Consider the following 20,394-nt stretch of genomic DNA (forward strand, 5'->3'; position numbering starts at 1 on the left):
TTCCTTTAATTGTTAACAGACCTTTAAAAAGTTTCTTCCATTCTGATTTCTAAGATTTTATGCAGGTTAATGAGAAGTACAAGTTTCTGTACATCACCCACCTGCCTTATTCACTTAAGTTCAGCAGAAAGGACAGCAAATTAAAAATAAGCTTTTAATGACTGAAATAATTATTTTCCTGTAAGAATGGTAGAGAAAAGTAGCTGTAAAGAAAATAGAAACTGTATTCAGTGAGGAACAGTAATTTTATTTAAATCTACTTCATGCGTAAGCATGATAGAACCCCAATTTAACTTTGGCAAATATCACAACAGAAAAAAAAACAAGCAGCCTATACAGAACAGTGAAAATGCCAAGGATATGGGTTCTCCACAGTTTCACTGCAGAGAGAATGGATTTAGAAGCCTCACTTTGGCTACATCATTTATAACCATATAATTAAATAAAGGTATCTTTCATTATCACTTCTTGACTTCTCCAAGATCTTCAATGCTATCATCATCCACCTAGGAAAAAAAAAAAAGGTCATTTCAGTTAAATTAGCTAATCTCTTATTCTGAAGCACAAGTGTGTGGTTTTGGTTTTTGGTGGGGTTTTTTTGTTGTTGTTGTTTTGGTTTGGGGTTTTTTGTTGTGTTTTTTTTTTTTTTAATTTTGCAATATTTTAAGATATTTTGAAAAACAGAATGACAATGTAAGGATACTTAGACATTCACTGTTAAGAAACAGTCACAAAGAAGGCACAGATGTTTGACCACCGGACTTACTCCGACATGCCTTCCTCACTGTAGTCTCCACAGTAACAGCATTATCTGTTCAGGGAGTTAATGTTTCCTGGAAGCAACATTTGACTTCAAGTTTAATCACTCCTTAACCTAGTCATTCATAGGTGGGAATGCAACAACTGGTCCTTTATTTTCACACAACAATCTGTTCTGCCAAAGATCAAACTCTTTTTCAAAATCATTGGAAAGTCACAGGCTACTGTGGAAAGCCAGAGTTCTGACAGAAGAAAGCAGTTTTTACCTCAGGCCACTTCTCCTGGATAACATCGATAATGTCATCTGTAAAATCCCCCTGAATGATGATTTCGTCTTCTCCTGTTACTGAGGCACCGCAGGAAAATTTCTGAGCAAAAAACCTTTGTGCTTCCTTAAGATCAATTTCTGTTGATGGCAAAACGGGCAGTTTTAAGTACAGTCATTGTCATAAAAGTATTTTCCCAAGTTGAAAACAAAATCTTGTTTTAACTGTTGGAAAAAAAGTGCCAGTTTACAGTTAAAGCTTTGCTACGGTTTCCATTGAAAGCAAAAGTCTGTTGTTTACATGCAAAACAACTGACTCTACAAATCCAGCACACTCTTCAAGGCAGAAAGCGCTGAATGTCCTCTACGTGCTTACGTGGGTCTATGCTACACGCACTTACTAGAGAGGCACGTGCAGAACTGATGAAAAACACCCTCCAGTTCTGAGTAGCTTCCACAGTTATTGAATTAATTTTTCCATAGAAGTGCTTCAGGATGTTCTTCTCAAACATGTCTCAACAACTTTTGAGATTGGCTTCCAGCAAAGGTACATACCCAGTTCAGACCAAGCTAGTGCATATTACTGATCTCTCAAAAACCCTGACAATAATCTCATGAAGGAAATACGTAACAGAATTTGTGATACAATCAAGGCTAAACCTTCCCTTTTTAACAGAATTTGTGACCAACGTGTGAAGTAAGACATTGTTACAAACACCAAGAGGCTGTTTGCAGCTGAACCAAAGGCACGTAGGACAGCATTGTTCGTGTACTTTGGTCATGATTTGACTGCCGTACTATAAAGGCAGTTAAAGCCTTACTTAATCTCAAGAATAGGTAAAAATAATTGTCAACAACATATTTACAAATTTGACAGCAATAGGTATCTTTTTGAAAATAATTATCTTTATAATTAAAGACAAAAGACTTCTCTGAAGTCTAACAAGTGGACTGCTATGGGAAGAAGCCCTGCTTCAAAAAAACCTGTAACCCCATTTGTCTGCAAACGCCATGGAAATAAGGACTTTAGTACGTCACTGAGGGAAGTCCCTGTACCTCTGGCGTGCTCTGGAACTGCTAAAAGCACTTTGGGACTCTCACCTCGCACAGATGGAAGCTGATCACTCAATGTGATACAATCAGAAGAAATATCACGAGGTTAAAGGCAAGCACATCTAAAACCAACAAAAAACACGTAACAAAAGTCAACTCACCAAATGTTGCAAGGCCACATACTCTTGTGACATATTTTTTCTTTGCTCTAGGAATTTTAGCTATTGTAACTTTCTGTGGTACAGTCTTCTTTTTCTGTTTTATCTGACCTCTTCCACCTTTAAAACAGAGTATAAGGTTACATAATTATATAAACGATATCACACTTAAAGAACAAAGCATATAAAGCCAGATTTCATCCTTATAAACAAAGAAACTGTTATTTCCCCACCTGTGTTGATACGCAAAAATATATTTTGCACATTAATTGTATCACATTCAGGGTTTTTTTATTATTATTATTATTATTTAAGAAAAGTCCCATGTCCTCAAAGTTCAGTATTACATTACAATTATCCATTACATATCCTGTTACAACTATCAAAAAAGGGGTTTTCCTCATTCTAGTCACTGTATTTGGTTCACATTTAAGCCCTTTCAGGAACTGTTCTTTGGCTGTAATCCTCCGAACAAATTGTTACTTTAATGTTTTTCTCAAGTTTAACATCCTCAGGGTTTGTGCCCAGGGCAAAGCAACTCACTCATGCCCATTTTCCATGGCCATGAGGACGGGCCTCCTCAGGCTGCTGGATTGAACAGCAGATGAAGTTCCATCCACCAGTGCACGACCCCAGTATGAACCATATCATCTATAAATGACCTAGCAGAAAACACCACACCTCGGAAACAGAAGCCAGCTACAGGAGTTGACTGCCAAACTTCCACGTGATTTTACATCTTCCTTCTTACTGTCTCTTTCTAGGCCAACCTAAGGGAATGCTTCACACATCACGCGTTTATTAGTCTGAACAAAGCATGCAAGAGAGAGATTCCACTCATTAGGATTCTTCAAGTCAGATTAACATCTCAGCTAACATATACACTCATCAAGTTACTCCAGGGTAACCAAAGTTTCATGTTCTCAAGCCCTCTCAGCATGAAAACCTAAAGAATTTATGACAAGCATACTAACCCCTTGTGACCACTTCTTAGTCTAACAGGCAGCACTTTCAATTCTACATTACTATAAATTGATACCCGGCAATTTAAGATAGTAAATTTCTGTCTTAAAATTTCTTCAGTAAATTTCTGCAGTGTTTAAGCAAGTTTTTGCTTTTCTTCACCCTCTCTCTTACGGTCAATCTTATACCATCACACTTAATCCTATATCGTAAGTTTTCATGAAACTTTAGATTCTAAGAGAAAATCTCTAAATATTTTATAAGCACTATTTTAGAACCACAAACCAGACTTGAAACTAACCATACCATGCCATACAATAAATTAACATTGAAAGAAAATATCCTGGAGTCTCTGGGAAAAGCATCCAAGTTATAGAACATAAATTACTCTGTCACTACACATAGCCTACCGACAAGGTAAACATAACTGGTTACTAAGACACAAAACCCAAAACATCTGCAGTGATGTGTGGCTTAAAATCTGAATCCTTCCAGGCTACAAACCATAATTTCTGAAGCACTACTGTGACACTCCATAGGCAAACGTATACTAACAACTCCAGCATTCTGATTGATGGTGGGAAGTATGTTAATTAATTAAACCGAAAGAACTCCAATGATGGAAGGTAAAAGTGCGTTTAAATTGTTTCGCGTATTTTAGATCTTCCAAAGTTGGTTTTTGAAAACGTCCTTCATTAATATTGCTGAGAAGAGATACAGCTGTTAATGGAGACATAGGTGATAGTATTAAAACGCATAAAACCAAATCCTGTTACGTGAATACAGAGAGGGGTGGAAGAAAAAAAGGCAAAAGCAGCATCATGAGGCATTAACAGAGGAAAGGAGTCTTTTTTCTGCTCTGCAAGCAACCTATGAACTGCTGTTGAACAGGGCAGAAACAAGTATTCCAGGAGGCATGCCAGCTGACTGTAGGTTGAGAATTACTCCCTGAGTAAGTGTAATAGCAATGACAGGAACAATGAGACACACGATGCAGGTCATCTTTCACTTGCTATTACTACTGTCCAATTCTTTCATCACCCTATATCACCGCTCTAATTCTGCTACCACTGGAAGAAAGATATTTGGTATCTTCTGCGCAGAGTCAATGCATAGCTAACAACCAGAACGCAAGGAATCCGTGCCATAGCTAACGACCAAAACACAAGGAATCCGTGCCATAGCTAACAACCAAAACACAAGGAATCCGTGCCATAGCTAACAACCAAAACACAAGGAATCCGTGCCATAGCTAACAACCAAAACACAAGGAATCCGTGCCACAGTCCAGACCAGCAGGTGAGAAAGGGATGCCCCAAACGGCTTATAAATCAGTACCACAATCAACTATTTAGACCTTGCCTCTCTTTTGCTTCTTTTTTTCTTCTTCTTCTCCCGCAGTTCCTTGGCCTTCTCCAACCCCAGCTTCCTGTTTAGGTGAATTTTCTTAAATACAAGTGGGGAGAAGAAAGAGAACAAAATTAGTGGTCAGACAACCACAGTCTTACAGGAAGTGAGGTACAGTGATATTTTCCTAAATCTGTAAAGCCTTTGTTTAAGTGCAGCAGCCCCTTGGCTGATGCATGTTATATCTTCGTTACAGTACTGAGAGAAATCAGACTTCGGAAAAGCCTTAGCTCAAAGATACAGTTAAAACTTCAATACAGGCTCTTTACATAATTTCCACAGAGAGACAGAAATTAATTACAGTGTTAACATTGAAATTCCAAATGCCAATCAACAAGTTCCCTATTATTAATGACCTTTCCTCCAGCCATCTACGGTAGACTGGACAGACATAAAATCCGACAAACTAACTTCCATGGGAAACAAGTACACAGACAACTGGTTACAGCAGGAACCTTAAGAATGCTCAAACATTATTACTGCAACTACACATTGTTTATTCAGTGTTTTCTGACATTACCAAACATGTTTTCACAGCATCCAAAAGCACAGTAAACTCCTAAGAAAATGATTAACTTTCGCACTTGATACAGTGGGGAAGAGATGAGACTGGGACAAGCTCAAAGATTTCTGGATATGTCCAAGGGCACATATCAGTTTGAAAACAGAAAAGATTCTTACCTACTGTAAGTTTTGCAAACTCATCTGGGAAATTCTTTTCTAACCATTGTCTGCATTTAGTCACATCAGGCATGTATTCGCAGTACTAGAGAAGAAAGATCACATGAATGTTGTTAGCAGAGTAACTACAAAATACATCACGAATAAAACACACCAAAATATATTCAGCTCAGCCATTTCTCCTTAAGATGACTGAACACAAATACTATATTAGTGCCTAAGAAACCTTGTGTCATCCTAAAGATGTCAGTGGCTGAAGCACAGAACTGCCACAATTAAGAAAAGGCAGAACAGATCAGAAAGAATTGTCCTAGTCAGGAATTATATAACAGAAAGAAGGAATTCAAACAACAACAAAAAATAACTCACCTCTGTTGGCAATGAACAGACTAGAGAAAGAAGAGAGGGGAAAAAAAAAAAACAAACCAAAAACAGATTACAAAAATTTGTTTTCCATTTACAGCCTTAGCTTTAAATTCAAAATTCAAAACTTTAGAGATGACTTCTTACATCATAGCTTCTTGTTATAACCACACACTGACTCCAAAAGATTACTTTATTGATACCACTCCACATTTTAATTTTTCTCTCATTAGTCATTTGCTCACACACTCTGCATTAGGATAAAACTACCACAGCAAGAGCAGTCAGTCAGTGAAGGATGGCAAGGAAATGCCTACAGCTTTGCAAAAAGTTACAGAAATACCAGCTCTACCTGAGGCAAAAGACATACCTTATAAATTACCACGTGATTTGGTCAGCTTGCCTTTTTCCAAGAGCTGCCAAAAGAAGGGCTCGGCCCCAGCACAAACCCAAACCGATTGCACAGACTTTCCTGCACAACAGGGATTCTTTCCTAAACCCTTGCGACCGTACTCAAGTCCAAAGCAAAATAACACATCTATCTAAAAACAGAGCTGCCAAGCCTCCTTACTTCCCTTTAAACTTCTTCCACATATCTACAAATAAACCGAGTGAAGAATAATTTCATGAATTCTAATTTTATTTCTTATTGTCATAATAATGCTCGGAGGCTTTTTCTGTGCTGAACGCTTTACCAGCTTTCTGCAGGAAGAGATCTCTGCTCAACAGCTCACATCGGAGCACCTCGCACTAGTGCAAGTATCACACAGAAAGCTGATAGTACCTCCATCTCTCAGAGGGAAGACCCCTGCGTTTCACCAAAAATGTTTTAGATAAAACACACAACACAAGCTATTTCAGAAAGACAATCAAGAAAGGTCAGGCAGACCATGGTCCAGCTTCTCAATAAAAGCTGACCAAAAGAAAAAAAAACCCATTGTCTCACTCTTTCTGCTAGGCTGCCCTCACAAACAGCACATCGTAAGAACGGTGGCCAACTGCCCCTTCAGCACTTGCCTCCGCAGTAGAGAACCCGAAGAGGATAGTCGGCATCTGACCTGGCACCACTCCTTACGTCTCCTCTGCAGTCAGGGACCACAGGCTCAGCTACATCTGTGGCCATGTCACAAGCCTGGAGGTCACAGAATGAAAAGATCAGGATTTAAGTTCTGGGTTAAAGTTATGCACACCCTTCCCAACTCAGCAAGAATCCCAGAGGCTGATGAATCCCAGAGAAAATAGGTACAATCGTTAACAAGAGGAGAGATAAGGGAGGAGAAAAACAGGAGTCAAGAAATAAGGAAAAAAACACGAGGAAAACGGCTGCAAAAATACCAAGCAGCATGGAATTCCTCCACGATACACAGAGGAAAAAACCTAAAGTGCTACAAAATGCAGTGTAACATGAAAAAAGGTCTGCAAGGACACCACATGGAATTACAGAACATATCAGTATAAGCAAAATGTGAAATATCATGTTAGATCAGCAGCACATCAAGAGCAGGTGCGCTTGGGGAGCAGGGGGAGGCACGACTCTTACACTGGCAAAGAAAAGGGGTCACTTAAATCAGAGGAGTTACCGTCTGATCCGGGACCACTGGCAAAAAGACCCAAACACCACAAAACAAGCCAACCAAACTCCACCTACTGATACAACTAATAACGGTTTGCACGCACACATCCCAGGCAAGAAGCTTAGAAAACAGGAGTCTATGGAGACTGGGAAAGAAGCCCCCCGGGATGATGGGAGCTGGCGGGAGGTGCGTGCGGAAGGCTCGCGGCCAGGGGCGGGGGGGTCGCCGTACGGGGACCGCAGGGAAACACGGCAGACGGGGACAGCGAGGGGAAGGGCGCTGGGGAGTAGGGTCGGGGGGTGCTGGGGAGTAGGGAGTAAGAGCGAGGGCAGGTCAGGGGGAAGGGGAGGGGTGCTGGGGTGCCAGGGATCAGAGGCACGATGGAACGGGAGGGCAGCGCTCCGGGAAAGGAGGGCGCCGGGCAGCTGAGGGAGGGGGATGCTGAGGTACCAGAGACGAGGGGGACGGTCGCTGCGAGGGGCGGCGGAACCGCAGGACCGGGAGAGGGAAGGTGTCGCAGCCCGGGGAAGGATGCCGGCAGCCCGGGGGAAGGCCGCCCGCCGGGACGTGGCGGCGGCGGAGCGGTTCCCGCAGAAAGGGGCGGGGAAGCCGAGGGGCGGCAGCGGCGCGGCGTTACCCGGGAGGCCCCTGAGGCCGCGGCGGCGGCTCCTCCGGCGGCGGCGGCTCCCGCACCCCGCGCGGCACGTGCGCCCGCCCCAGCGCCGCCACCGTCTCGCGAGAGGCGCGCGCGGCCTGACGGGGAGGGGCGGGGCGGCCGCCACGCCCCGCCCCTCCCCGTCAGGCCGCGCGCGTGCTCGAGCGCGCCAGTCATAGGCTACGCGGGGCACGTGACCAGGCGAGCTACGGGGCGCTGCAGAGGCTACTCGCCGCTGCGCGGAGACCGCCCGGCCGCCATGCCCCGGTACGCGCAGCTGGTGATGGGCCCGGCGGGCAGCGGGAAGGTGAGGCGGGGGGGGGAGGGCGGCGGGGAGGCGGCGGTGGTCCCGGTCGGTCCGTGACGGCGCGTGTGTGCGTTGCAGAGCACGTACTGCTCCACCATGGTGCAGCACTGCGAGGCGCTGGGCCGCGCCGTGCAGGTGGTCAACCTGGACCCGGCGGCGGAGCTCTTCGGCTACCCCGTCATGGCAGGTGAGCGGCGAGCGGTGGGTAACCCGCGGGCACCGCTGCGGGCAAAGGAGCTGAAGCTGCCTCGTGTGTCTGTCGTTCCAGACATCCGCGAGTTAATAGAAGTGGACGACGTCATGGAAGATGAATCCCTACGGTTCGGTCCCAACGGCGGCTTGGTGTTTTGCATGGAATACTTTGCCAACAACTTTAACTGGCTGGAGGAAAGCCTTGGGCACGTGGAGGATGACTATATATTGTTTGATTGCCCAGGTAAACGCACGTCACTGTTTTGGGATCGTTCTTCATTTGCAGTATAAAATTCTCAGTACTTTTTTTTGTTAGCTGTAATCGTTCACGCGTTTTGGGGCGTTATTAACAGTTGTCAGAGTCGCTTTCTGAGGTTTCAGAAGTGAACTTGGTCCCCGAGTAGTCTGGGTGACTGCACGGACTTCTGATGGCATCATGTGGTGTGGGAACACTACAGCAACTCCTGACTAACTCCAATTGGAGGTCAAGGGAGGGAAAACCTTCTGTTTCTTTTCCCCTTCTCTGGTTTAAGTTCATCCAAACACAGTCAGAGTTGTCTGGAAAGAAAGATGCTTTCTGTGTCAGCCTTTCTTCATACCAAGTGTCATGCCCATGTTGATGTAACTGCTCGCTACAAACTGTTCCCGTCAGCTTCACCTTTCTGCGTACTAACGTGCCGAGTGTGCCCCAGGTCAGATCGAACTCTACACACACCTGCCCGTGATGAAACAGCTGGTGGAGCAGCTTCAGCAGTGGGAGTTCCGCGTCTGTGGCGTGTTTCTCGTGGATTCGCAGTTTATGGTGGAATCTTTTAAGGTATCGATTTGAAATCTGCTGTAAAAGTTCGTATTGGTAAGGAACAAGAAATGTGAGCCACTTAGGGAGCTGGGTTTGTTTAGCGCGGAGGAAAGAACGCCAAGCTAGGGGAGATCTGTTTGCTGTCTTCAGCTGCCTCAGGCAGAGGTTGCAGCAAAGAAAATTCCAGTTGGATGTAAAGAAAACTTGCACTGCAAGAGTGGTCAGACTGGAACAGGGGCACAGGGACATTGTCCAGTGAACGTTCATGGAGTTACTCAAAACTCGACTGGGCAAAACCCCTGAGCAACCTGATCTGAGTTTGAAGCTGGCTCTGATATGACCAGCATAACCTCTAAAAGTCCCTTCCAACCTAAATTCTTCTGTGATTCTACGAGAGCGTTCTTAGATCGGGAGAGATCGAGCAGGGCACTTTCCCCATCTAGCAGTAAGAATCCTGAGATGGGCTTCGAGTTTTGTAATGGCCTTTTCAGTGGCAGACCTAGATTTGAGGCTCTGGAAATAGGATGGCAGATGGGAAACTTCGCACCTCCCTTTTCCAGCAGAGTAAGGGACTCCCCACTTGGCCTCATGTCCATGTTTCATATATTCACTATATTTGGTCCGTCGTAGAGCGTCCTGCATGGCTGTAATCTGTTTTTGTGTACTTAACTATATCATTTTTCATATTCCTTAAGTTTATCTCTGGAATTCTGGCAGCACTCAGTGCAATGATATCTTTAGAGATTCCACAGATTAACATCATGACCAAAATGGATTTGCTGAGCAAGAAAGCCAAGAAGGAAATAGAAAAGTAAGTTCCAAAAAATTACTTACTCTGTAGGGTAATATCTTGAGATAACCCAAAATTCAGTCTAGTGTTTTCCACAATTAAAATACTTTTTTTTTTGAATGGGAGAAGATGCATTTGTTTTATGTTGAGCGTAGTCTTTAAATGTCTGGATAGAATGCCTACAGTTGAGTCAGAATGGTAGCTCAGTGTTTGTACGTATCTCTTTTTTCTGTAAGTAATTTTACAGGATTTTTCTGTAAATAATTATCTTGAATACCTTATGTCATTCTGAATGACATTCCAGGGTACTGTGCCCAAATCGGAGGTGACCCTGTCAGGTTTTTGGTACTGAACATACTGAATTACTTACGTGTTGCTTTCGCATTTGTGCTAAAATTACAAAATTAAAGTTTTTCCCTGTGGTCTTCCTCAAAGCTTTCTTGAGTATACAAGTATGTTAGCAAAAAGAAAATAAAAACCACTTCAGTTATTTCTACTAGCAATCATAATCTCAGATATTAAAATACTTACAAAAACTATTTTTAAACATTTTTAAGTTCTCCTGAAATGAAGTTAGTTCATTCAAGTCACAGAATGATGACTTTGGCAGCTGAATAAAAGCACAATGACTCATTTGCTCTGTGGCCAAGGGTTCTTCTGATGTTGACGCTGACTTTGTTTCTCTCAGGTACTTGGATCCAGATATGTATTCTATGATTGAAGATTCTACAAATATATTGAAAAGCAAGATGTTTAAAAAATTGACTAAATCTATCTGTGGATTGGTAGGTATATTGCTTTTTATCTGGCACCCTTACATTGAGTCCTGTATTTATAAACCATACTGGGTGGTTGTTGGCTTCATTGCTGTTACGGATACTGTGCGGATGGTAATAATTCTCCTCCCCTCACCCCGAAACAATGTATTTACCTACCAAACTTACTAACAAAGCCAGGATCTAAAAGATTCTCAGGCGCTTGAGCCTTGTACTTTTTGCCTGCTTTAAGTCACTTCTTGATTTTTTTCACATTAGCAGAGGATTCTTGATACTAACATTTGGATTGCAGCCAACACATTTTCTGTGAATCCTGTTCCGTTAGCAGTTTGGAAAACAACTTTTTCTACTGCGTAGAACTTGGGGCTGAGAGCCAGGCATTCTGAGTGGGGAACTGCCACTGGTTTGCAGTGTGGGTTTAAATGGTATTTTAGCAGTCCAGACATGGAAGACATATGTGTGGATTAAGGAAGTGGCTTAGAGTGCTCTGATTGAGAACTAACTCACTGCATTTTCTCACTGACATCCTTTGAATCCTTTCTGTAGATTGATGACTACGGCATGGTTCGATTCCTGCCTTTTGATCGCTCTGATGAGGAAAGTATAAACATTGTTCTGCAGCACATAGACTTTACCATTCAGTATGGAGAAGATCTTGAATTTAAAGAACCAAAGGTAAGGTACTTCTGATGATAAGAGGAAAAATTAAAAAGGGTCCGTGATACAAATGTTAATAGGTTCTTTGCCTTGTTCATAAATTACTGTCTTAATATGGTCCAAAACGAGCCATGTTGAGTCTTTTAGTGACAATGCTTATATCACCTTCATTTACAGTTACAAAAGTGAAATTCTTTAATATCACCTTGCATATGCAGACTGGTCAGATGGTTGTGTTTAAAAGTAATGCTTTGGTTTTCAAAAATAATGGAATTTTAAACTTCAAAAGTCAGAAAGGACCATTAAGATCACTAAGATTTCTTCCTACATGACTGTTCAAACTCCCCTGATAATTCCTGTGTTGAACTCATGTGTTGTATATGAGATACAGATTTGGAATAAATCCCAAAGACTGCTGTGTTAAAATCTGTTCAAAGCCCTGTCTAGTTTTACTCCTCAGCTCATAAATCCTAGGGAACAAGTCCAGTGCTTTTATTCCATTTTTTAGTTCAGTTTTGTACTCTTTTAAGTATGCAGAATACCTGGATCTAGATTTTGACCTATACAATTTCGACAGGTCTAGAAACAAATTGCTTTTCAGAAAGTTTTGCTACATGTTTTATGGGACCATATTAAACATTGTTCCTGTTGTGGTTTCTAAATTAAAAGGTCACAGAACAGACAACATACAACAGCCCCTAGGGAAAAGTCAGGTTTTACCCTCTTTGTTTTCTCTTTTGGCAGGAATGTGAAGAAGATAAATCTGCTCTTGTGGATGAATACTTTCAAGATCATGTGGATGAGTGAAAAACGGATGTTCAAAAATGGGAGGAAAATACCTTGCTTGTGTTAAAAAATAAAAATGAAAAAAAAGTCCACCCCTGCACAAACACACTTGATGTTTTATCTGTAAAATAACTAATATTTATAGTGAAGAGTGAGCTATATGACCTAATAACTATTTTAATAAACTATTTTTATTCTTATGTGTGTGTGTTTTATAAAATACGTAGGCTAGTGTTAATACATAGAAAAGTTCCCCACATATAGATGTATCTCATTTAAGCATGGGAATGCTTGGAAAAAAATCCAATGATTTGCAAAAGAGACAAAGCTGAATATAAGTATGTTTTAGTAAATATTTATCTCCAGAACTGAGTAGTTAGTTTCATTATTAGATGAGAGAAAGAATTGTTCAAAAGGCTGAAAATTGTACCTCATGAACTGAACCTGAATTAGGCGAAGAGGTGGCACCTTCAAAGGGACATCTGGTCAGTGGGTGGTCTCGCACTTTTTGAAGAACATGAGTGTTTTACATTTGCTTTGGAAGAGCCCACATTTTAAGCCTTCTTAAGGCTGTTTTTTGTACAGCTTGCACGTGACTTTAACTGGTTTATACATCGGTAACATCTTAAACACAGCCCAACACTTAAGAAAGAAAATCAGCTTAAATAGAACTCCACGATGGTCTTGTGTAATCATGTTAGAAGCTGTGTTAGTTAAGAATTTAGCAACAAATAAGTAACCTCGTTTTTTTTTCCCTGAATGAAGAACTCATACTCCTGCTATGGACATATGTTACCTCTAGTACAATGTGTGGTGCTTTCAGAGAAATAAAATTTTAGTACATTATGTCCAAAGAATGCAATCACCCAAGTAACTAAATGCATGTAAAAATGGTCTTAGAAAATTTTCAGGCAATTAGCATCAGTTCTGGAATTAGGTGTAGCTGTTAACAGACCATATCATGATAATTCAAGCCCTATGGGAAAATGTACTGCTGAATTTACCTCTCACTGTTTATAGTTCTTTTCTATACACAGACAGTTCCTGGGGTGTGTTGAGTGTTTCAAAACATGTTTTATTGCTTCTCCTAAAATCTATTCGTCCAATTTATTAGCTACATTCAGCTGAATTTCAGGATGTGGGTTTTTTTTGCTGTTTATGTCCAAGTACATACTAACCTTTCTCTTTTCCTTAACCCTATGGAACAAGATTTACTCATGGAGCTCTTGAATTAAAATATTTTCCAAAAAGGGTCTCATGGTTGTGAAATGCTTAACATCGGTGAATGCTTATATGTGGACATACTATCTGTCTATATATAGTTCAGGTATTAGAAATTAACCTCATCCTTATAAAATACAAGCAGCCAAGTGTTTCAGTAGAAGAAGAAAAAGTGATGTCATTTTGTAGGAGCAGCTTGGTTACTTAGCAGATGTCTGAGTGAAAGGATACTGAATATTCGGAGGCAACTGCACTTACCTAAACGCGGGGTGTGACAGCAGCTTGCCACAGAGTTTAGTTCTGTAGAGTTTTGTAGTTTCTTGCTTCTAGCCCCGAAGGTATAGGTTTTTTCTTATTAGTAGGGTTGTTCTTCATGGCTGTTTAAATAAATGGTGAAACAGTCACACTCTTGATATGGTACTTATTTTTGAAGTAAGGATCTGCTTTTTCCAAAGCAGAGCCATAACAGGGAGAGAGGTTCAACAGATCAGCAAATCCCACATGTTTAGAGGAACAGGGCTTCCCAGAATCCATATGGGGAGGTCAGGGATGATTGCATGGGATCTTTTAAATGGGAACAAATGAAAACTGGGAAATAAGATCTCACCTAAGAGCTATTAAAATGGTTTTTCATAGCCAGGTTTTCAAAATTGCCAGCTATACGACCTCTAACAAGTCTCATGATACTCAGCGTTTCTAAGATCTTCCTTCCAGCTCCAGACAACTAGTGAATGCTGAGACTTCACGTTCAAGGTAGTCACTGCATTCATCAGGAAGAGATGAAAAAAAAAACAGCTCTTCAGAGCTTTAAAACACAGGGCCCAAAGCCCTGAATATATTTGGGTTTTAAAAGTTACGGTGTAGGTTGACCTCACGATGCGGCAAGTCCTTATGCCCACACGGAGCTAATCCCATCACAGCTGATCCGGCTGAATTAAGCCACGCAAGCGTTGGGAAAACTTTGGTGATTTAACTCACCTCGGGATTGGCGCATCCTTGGGGACGAGTCATGCTTGTGGCATGTGGAAAGGTGTCCTGGTTTTCCATAGAAACAGGACAAAAGGACAACCCCCAGCCCTGCAGTTGGATTACTTTGACTCACTTTCCAAATCTGCCCGTTATTTCTCCCCGACTCATGCCATGAGTCATTTACCAAGGGACAAAAAGGCTTTGGCTTTTTTTAGGAGCGTTCACCTTCCAACACCGCATCCCTCCCAACGCAGCATGTTCGGCCCGCTCCGCGCGTCGCGGCAAGCGATGCCGAAGGGAGAGTTTTCTCTCACCGGGAGAGTGAGAAGGTTTTCTCTCCTGGTGAGAGAAAACTGTTGGCGAAAAAGGTGGCCCCGCCCTCGCTCTTGTCAAGAGCGGTCTCGTCCCCTCGGAAGAGGGACGGAAGGAAGATGTCAGAGGGAGGAAGATGTCGGAGTGGTGGGAACGCCAAAGGGCAGCACGGAGGGTCCAGGGAGGGGGTTACTTGCAGTGCCGGCCACCGCAAAGGCAGAGGAAAGGGGGGAAAACTCCACGGCGGAGGAAAAAAGCCAGCGAGTCCCCATCTGAGCGTGTTTCAACGCACCTTCCCGGTGCGGGCAGCGCGGCTGCGGGAGCGGCGCCTCTCGGGGCGGTGCGCGCTCCCGCTTCCCCTCTCGCACCGCCTCCGCCGCCTCATTTCCTGCAGCGCGGGCGGAGCAGGAAGGTTCGCTGCCAGCTTCGCTGCTCTCCGCTCCGCTCCCCGCCTGCCCGGCCCCGCCGAACCGCGTCCCGCCCGTCGCGATGCCGGTGAGGAGGCTCCGCGCCCGGCGGCGGGAAGGCGGGGCCGGAGGGCGCGGGGCTGAGGGGCCGGGCCGGGCCGGGGGGGCGACCCTGGGTGGGGAAAAGGGTTCTTCGGCCGCGGCCCGGGCACGGGCAGCTCCTTGGCGGGGGGAAATGGAGCTGTAGCTGCGGGGAGCCCTGCTGGGAGCGGGGAGTTCTGTTTGTGCTGCGAGGCCAGCGCCCGCTTCTTCCTCTTCCTCCTCCTCCTGCCCGGGATCCACCCGCAATCGGGAGGGCGGCAGCTCCCGGCTCTAGCCAGGGAGCGGGTGGGAAAAGCGGTGTTTTGCGCTGGGTTTGTTCACGCCACCTTCCTCTGGTTGAAATAAACTGCTTTTCTGCTCGGAGGTGCTTTTTACACCCCCACACCCCCCAGTTGCGTTCCCCCTCTCCCCCCGCACAACCTCGGCCGTGCGGAGGTGAAGGCTTCCCAGGGGCCTGGCACAGCACAGTGGGAATGTTTGGAAAGTGCTAAAAACTAAACTCATCCCTCGTTAAAAATCGTTTTCCCAGGAACAATCTGTTATATGCAGAAAGGTGGTGGTTTTTTTTTTACTTAGACAAATTTTAGAGTGCACAGAAAGGTCTTTTTTTGAGTGTGTATGTGTTAAGCCTCACTTTATTTATTATTAACTAATATTATTAGCTAAACATGGAAATAAAATACTTTTTTTTTTAAATAACCAACTAACTTTCAGTGAACTATGCAGTGCCTTGTCCTTAGGCAGCAGAGCAGGGCTGTTACCCCCTCGGTGCTGTGCAGAATGGGATTAGGCAGCCCGGGCACGAAGCCACACACGCAGCCCTACCAATTTCACCCTGTCTCCCACCACCACCACTGTAAATGGTGCCAGTGATGATACTTTCGTGGTCTTCATCAGAATGGCACTGAGATCTGGGCCTAATTAGAAAACGGCGAGTGTTTGTGCAAAGAAAACTTGGTGGAAGCATCACTAATGAGCTGGACTCTGACTCCTGTTTGATGAAGACACAGGATGCATTCAGAGACGGAAATGTCTGTTTTCAGTAGCATTAATAACCAGCCTTCCCCCCATCTGTAGGCTTACCACTCAACTTTAATGGACTCCGATACCAAGCTGATTGGGAACATGGCACTGTTACCCATCAGAAGCCAGTTCAAAGGCCCAGCACCTCGGGAAAGTAAGTTTCTAATAATGCCTGGAAACCTGCTTGTCATCATCTCACAGTTTGCTCCAAGCCTGCCCTAGCAAGAGTGATGAGAGGAGTCCCGGGTTGGAAACGGAGGGCTTGGCATTTTATAGAGGAGGAAAAATGCTTTCAAATACTGAAGTTGTGCAAATCATAGGAAATAATTACACGCAGACAGATACGCACCGTCCTCCAACTGAATCTGTTGTGTCAGTAGTTACAGCTTCGTTCTTCCTCCTGAGTCTGACTGCGTTCTTCAGTAGCTTTTGAGAAGGATGTGGCGGTGTGAACCCGCTGCTGTCGGAGGAAGTGGAGGTCAGCTGCAGAGAACTTGCGTTTTGGGTCTGCATCTGGAGACGCTCGGCTGCTCTGAAGGACGAGGAAGGAGTAGGACAGGCAGCACGTTAGGGCAGGGGGCTTCAGAAGTGGAAATGAAGTTACATCCCACCAGAGCCCACAGGCAGCCAGGTACAGATTCCCCTTCAGCACGTGAAGCAGCACATCCAGCCATGATGTCACCCAGTAGTGTGGTGGTTCAGTCTGAGAAGGGAGATACAAAGGAAATGTTTCTGGATTTAATCAGTCTCCGGTGGTAGCAAAAGCAGGTGAAAGTCACAAGTAAGCTTGCCGCTGTGTGTTCTGCTCCCTGCCCCCGTTTTTTTGGAAGAGGACAATGAAATTTGTGTGGTTGTGTTGTTACGCTTTCTCCAAAAACGTTTTTTTGTGCTGAGAAGACTTTTACACTGTTAAAACTCTGGTGAGTTTCTCAACCAGTAGAAAAGTGGGGAAGTGAAGTGCTGCAGTTTGTGAAGTGAGAAATCAGGAGAGGAGAAGGGAGTTAAACCTCCTCCTAAGAGTAGGAAGCTTAAATATTGCGGTCTGAGCTCACCAGGGTTACACACGGCAACGACTGTTTTCTGTTGCACAGTGCTGCCTTCTGCTTTTTGTAAATACCAATGTTTTGCCTTTGCAATAATCCTTATTTGTGTATTTCAGTGAGTAAAAGTTACGCCAAATGTAGCATAATGGTGCACTGTTTAACTCTGTATTTCTTTTTTGTTAGCTAAGGACACAGATATCATAGATGAAGCCATCTACTACTTCAAAGCTAACGTTTTCTTCAAAAACTATGAAATTAAGGTAATTATTTGAGATACTGCGCATCTAGTAGTTCTTTGGAGGGTTGGTGCTGTGAAGATAAATTTATTTTCAATGAAATAATTCTACTAGATAACAAAAATTCCCCTTTATCCTACTTAATTTTTAAAGTTGGGTGAATGTTGTGGATTGCGAGTCCCTCTCTCAGGGTGAAATTGTAGGCCAAGAAGGCTTGAATTCATTTCCATTTCAAACCTTTATCAGTTCCATAAAGTCTCCCTTAACCTAAGAGTGGCTGGGCTCTGTGCTTGCCCCTGTTTTGCAGAACGAGGCTGACAGAACGCTGATCTACGTAACCCTCTACATTTCTGAGTGCTTGAAAAAGTTGCAAAAGGTAAGAAATTTCTGTGAAAGAGGGAAACGGAGTTTTTTCTGGGGATTGCACTTGGGAAGGAGTTTGCTGATACTCTCCTCCCAGTGGCACAAATAATCCTGTTCACCCCAGTCCTTGTTGTCAAGAGCCACAGATACTCCAAGACTGTGGATCTCCACAGAGATGTTGTGTTGCTGTTCTTGATGAGTTTTTATGTGTTACGGGTGGCTGAAATATTTGGGTCTAATGCTCCGTCAGCTTTTGTTTATAACTGTTAATCCATTGTTTGCCTGGTTCTTCCAGTGTAACTCCAAAGGCCAAGGAGAGAAAGAAATGTACACTCTAGGAATCACTAACTTCCCAATCCCTGGAGAGCCTGGCTTTCCACTTAATGCCATTTACGCCAAACCTGCCAACAAGCAGGAGGAAGGTAAGGCTAATCCAGGACCTCCGAAGGCTCCTTTGGGCTCATGCTTTACTAGCTGCATTTTTGTGACTGCAACTAGAATTACCTTTAAAACTGAATCTTCTAAATCTGCAGTTGTGTATTCCAGCAAGCTGGATTTTCTGACCTCAGGGGCCCAGTGACTCCCCTGGATTAACAGGGGTCTGAATCTGCCTTTTGCATCAACATAATCACTAGCCAAACCCTGTAACAGAGCCCAAGCCAGCTGCTGCACTGGCAGAATAGGAAGCCCGCAATAATGAGTAATGGTAAATGGGAGAATAAAACAGGTTGGATGATCCTTTTTAACTGGTAGAAGGATCATAAGAATCCCAGCTCTGGCTGTAAATTGAGCAGACCAAGTCAGCTGGCTGCTGAGTACCTGCAATGTGAAAACTCACTTTCTGCTAGAAGTAGTGACCTCTGATGCTTCCCTGTTCAATTCCGTTTGGCTTGGTGCTGCCTCAGTTGACGCTGTTTTTTCCTGTGCCATGTTTCAGAGGTGATGAGGGCCTACCTGCAGCAGCTGAGGCAAGAAACGGGCCTTCGCCTTTGTGAAAAAGTGTTTGATCCTCAAAGTGACAAGCCGAGTAAGGTAAGAGTTCAGCGTGATCCTCACAGAGTTAATGAGAGGCTCGGTGTGTTTTTTCAGAGATGCTGTTTATCTTCCCAAGTGGTTCTGATGTGATAGTTTCTTTGAAGTACACCATTTTCCCTCATATCCAGATTTAAAAAAAAATAGCTAATCAATTAATGAATTGCCTCTGGACTGTTCATATGTTTCATGTGAAAATGTAACTGCATCTAATACTGAAATTATTTAGGCTAATTTAGTTTCAAAGGCACAGCTTTCTGATGCTTCCCTTGTTCATAACTATATTGGAATAAACAGTAAAAAATAAAATAATAGAAATTAGAGAATGTCCTGCTTAAATTCAGAGGCCTATATTGTAAATTCATTGGGTCCGTTCCTGTCTCTAATTCTAGTAGAAACCAGTGTGGAAAACTGTATGTGCAAAACTGGAGCCTCAACGTTTGTCCTTTGTCGGAGGTTGAATACTTTGAAGTTGCTGTTTTGTTTATGGCATGGAAACTGCTTTTGCGGATTTTCTGACTTTGTACTTCCTTCTGCAGTGGTGGATCTGCTTTGTGAAGAGACAGTTCATGAACAAGAGTCTGTCAGGTCCTGGGCAGTGAAGAGGCAAAGTATCAAAAATATTAAGTATTTCCATAGCAAGGTGTTGAAGTATTTTGCCTTTGTTTTGGATATGTTTTGTACCAAGGAAGAATTAAGTGCTTATGAAGAAAAAAAAAAACGCAGAAAAACGAACCCACAAACCAGTCAATGAGGGATAGAGGGAGGGAGAGCAAAAAGATAATTTGAATAGTGTAAGCAAATATTATTAAGCTGGTGCTTAATAAGTGATTTCTAACGTGCTGTTTCAAATGCAAGCTGCTTTATTATCAGTGGCTACTGCTAGCATTTAAAACAGGGCTTGTATTTAAGAGAAGAAATGAGAGCAGGGGGAGCTGTGTAATTGCTCTACTGGCTAGAGTCTCAGTATCGTACGGCCACAGAAAACATACCTGTCACGTCGTGTTGTCGAGTGCAGTGATTTTTACCTTGTTTTCAATAAACTTAGCTTGTCCTTAGAGTGGTAACTACTTTATGTCTTATGGATAGCCCTTAAAGAAATCAGAGGTTTGTGTTTGTTTTTGGTTTTTTTTTGTGAAAAGACCATCATTGTTGTGCAATGGTAATGAGTAGGAAGTGAAGCACTCCCACTGAAAACAGGGGGTTAATACAGGGGCTGTAGTTTGTGGCAAGGCACCTGGTTGTTTAGGCAGGTCTGCCTTCACAGAGCAGTGCTCCATTGTACTAAAACACCTTCGAAGGGTAACGCAGGCAGATGACGCACTGCTTAGTCTGAGGCTGCCTGGGATGGCAGATTCAGTCCAACACAACCCTCACAAGATACCAGCTGTATCACAAAAACTGTTTTAACAGTCGGATGGCTTCTCGAAGAACCACAGTCCACGCTCGGTGTGTTCCGCGTTGCCTCTTTCCTTCATGGCAGCGCCCATTTCAGTGTCGC

General features: G+C 43.5%; 3 protein-coding genes across 6 annotated transcripts; 2 read left to right on the forward strand and 1 right to left on the reverse strand.

Annotated features, from left to right (window-relative positions):
- Window positions 1-244: 244 nt before the first annotated feature.
- On the reverse strand, window positions 245-7,884 carry DENR (density regulated re-initiation and release factor). Of its 2 annotated transcripts, none has more exons than XM_086623478.1 (8): window positions 7,861-7,884; window positions 6,667-6,781; window positions 5,656-5,675; window positions 5,287-5,371; window positions 4,561-4,644; window positions 2,239-2,355; window positions 1,026-1,165; window positions 245-506 (listed from the first exon to the last, which is right to left on the reverse strand). In XM_086623478.1, exons 2-8 carry the CDS (start codon window positions 6,770-6,772, stop codon window positions 462-464), a joined length of 597 nt encoding a protein of 198 aa, XP_086479604.1. In that variant the 5' UTR covers window positions 6,773-6,781; window positions 7,861-7,884; the 3' UTR covers window positions 245-461. The 2 variants fall into 2 exon arrangements, with proteins under 2 accessions (XP_086479604.1, XP_086479605.1); XM_086623479.1 differs by lacking the exon at window positions 7,861-7,884 and adding an exon at window positions 7,674-7,764.
- A 230-nt stretch (window positions 7,885-8,114) lies between these two features.
- GPN3 (GPN-loop GTPase 3) lies at window positions 8,115-12,385 on the forward strand. 3 transcript variants are annotated; one of them, XM_086623258.1, is made up of 8 exons: window positions 8,115-8,215; window positions 8,264-8,372; window positions 8,454-8,621; window positions 9,070-9,194; window positions 9,872-9,987; window positions 10,655-10,751; window positions 11,289-11,417; window positions 12,144-12,385. In XM_086623258.1, exons 1-8 carry the CDS (start codon window positions 8,138-8,140, stop codon window positions 12,204-12,206), a joined length of 885 nt encoding a protein of 294 aa, XP_086479384.1. In that variant the 5' UTR covers window positions 8,115-8,137; the 3' UTR covers window positions 12,207-12,385. The 3 variants fall into 3 exon arrangements, with proteins under 3 accessions (XP_086479384.1, XP_086479385.1, XP_086479386.1); XM_086623259.1 differs by having other exon boundaries at window positions 8,115-8,185; XM_086623260.1 differs by having other exon boundaries at window positions 8,132-8,145.
- Window positions 12,386-15,126: 2,741 nt separating this feature from the next.
- ARPC3 (actin related protein 2/3 complex subunit 3) lies at window positions 15,127-19,953 on the forward strand. Its single transcript, XM_086623328.1, has 7 exons — window positions 15,127-15,182; window positions 16,274-16,373; window positions 17,446-17,522; window positions 17,806-17,874; window positions 18,157-18,283; window positions 18,799-18,893; window positions 19,433-19,953. Exons 1-7 carry the CDS (start codon window positions 15,177-15,179, stop codon window positions 19,493-19,495), a joined length of 537 nt encoding a protein of 178 aa, XP_086479454.1. The 5' UTR covers window positions 15,127-15,176; the 3' UTR covers window positions 19,496-19,953.
- Window positions 19,954-20,394: the final 441 nt, after the last annotated feature.

The sequence above is a fragment of the Tauraco erythrolophus genome, chromosome 19, assembly GCF_009769465.1.
Source record: "Tauraco erythrolophus isolate bTauEry1 chromosome 19, bTauEry1.pri, whole genome shotgun sequence".
Lineage (NCBI taxonomy): Eukaryota > Metazoa > Chordata > Aves > Musophagiformes > Musophagidae > Tauraco > Tauraco erythrolophus.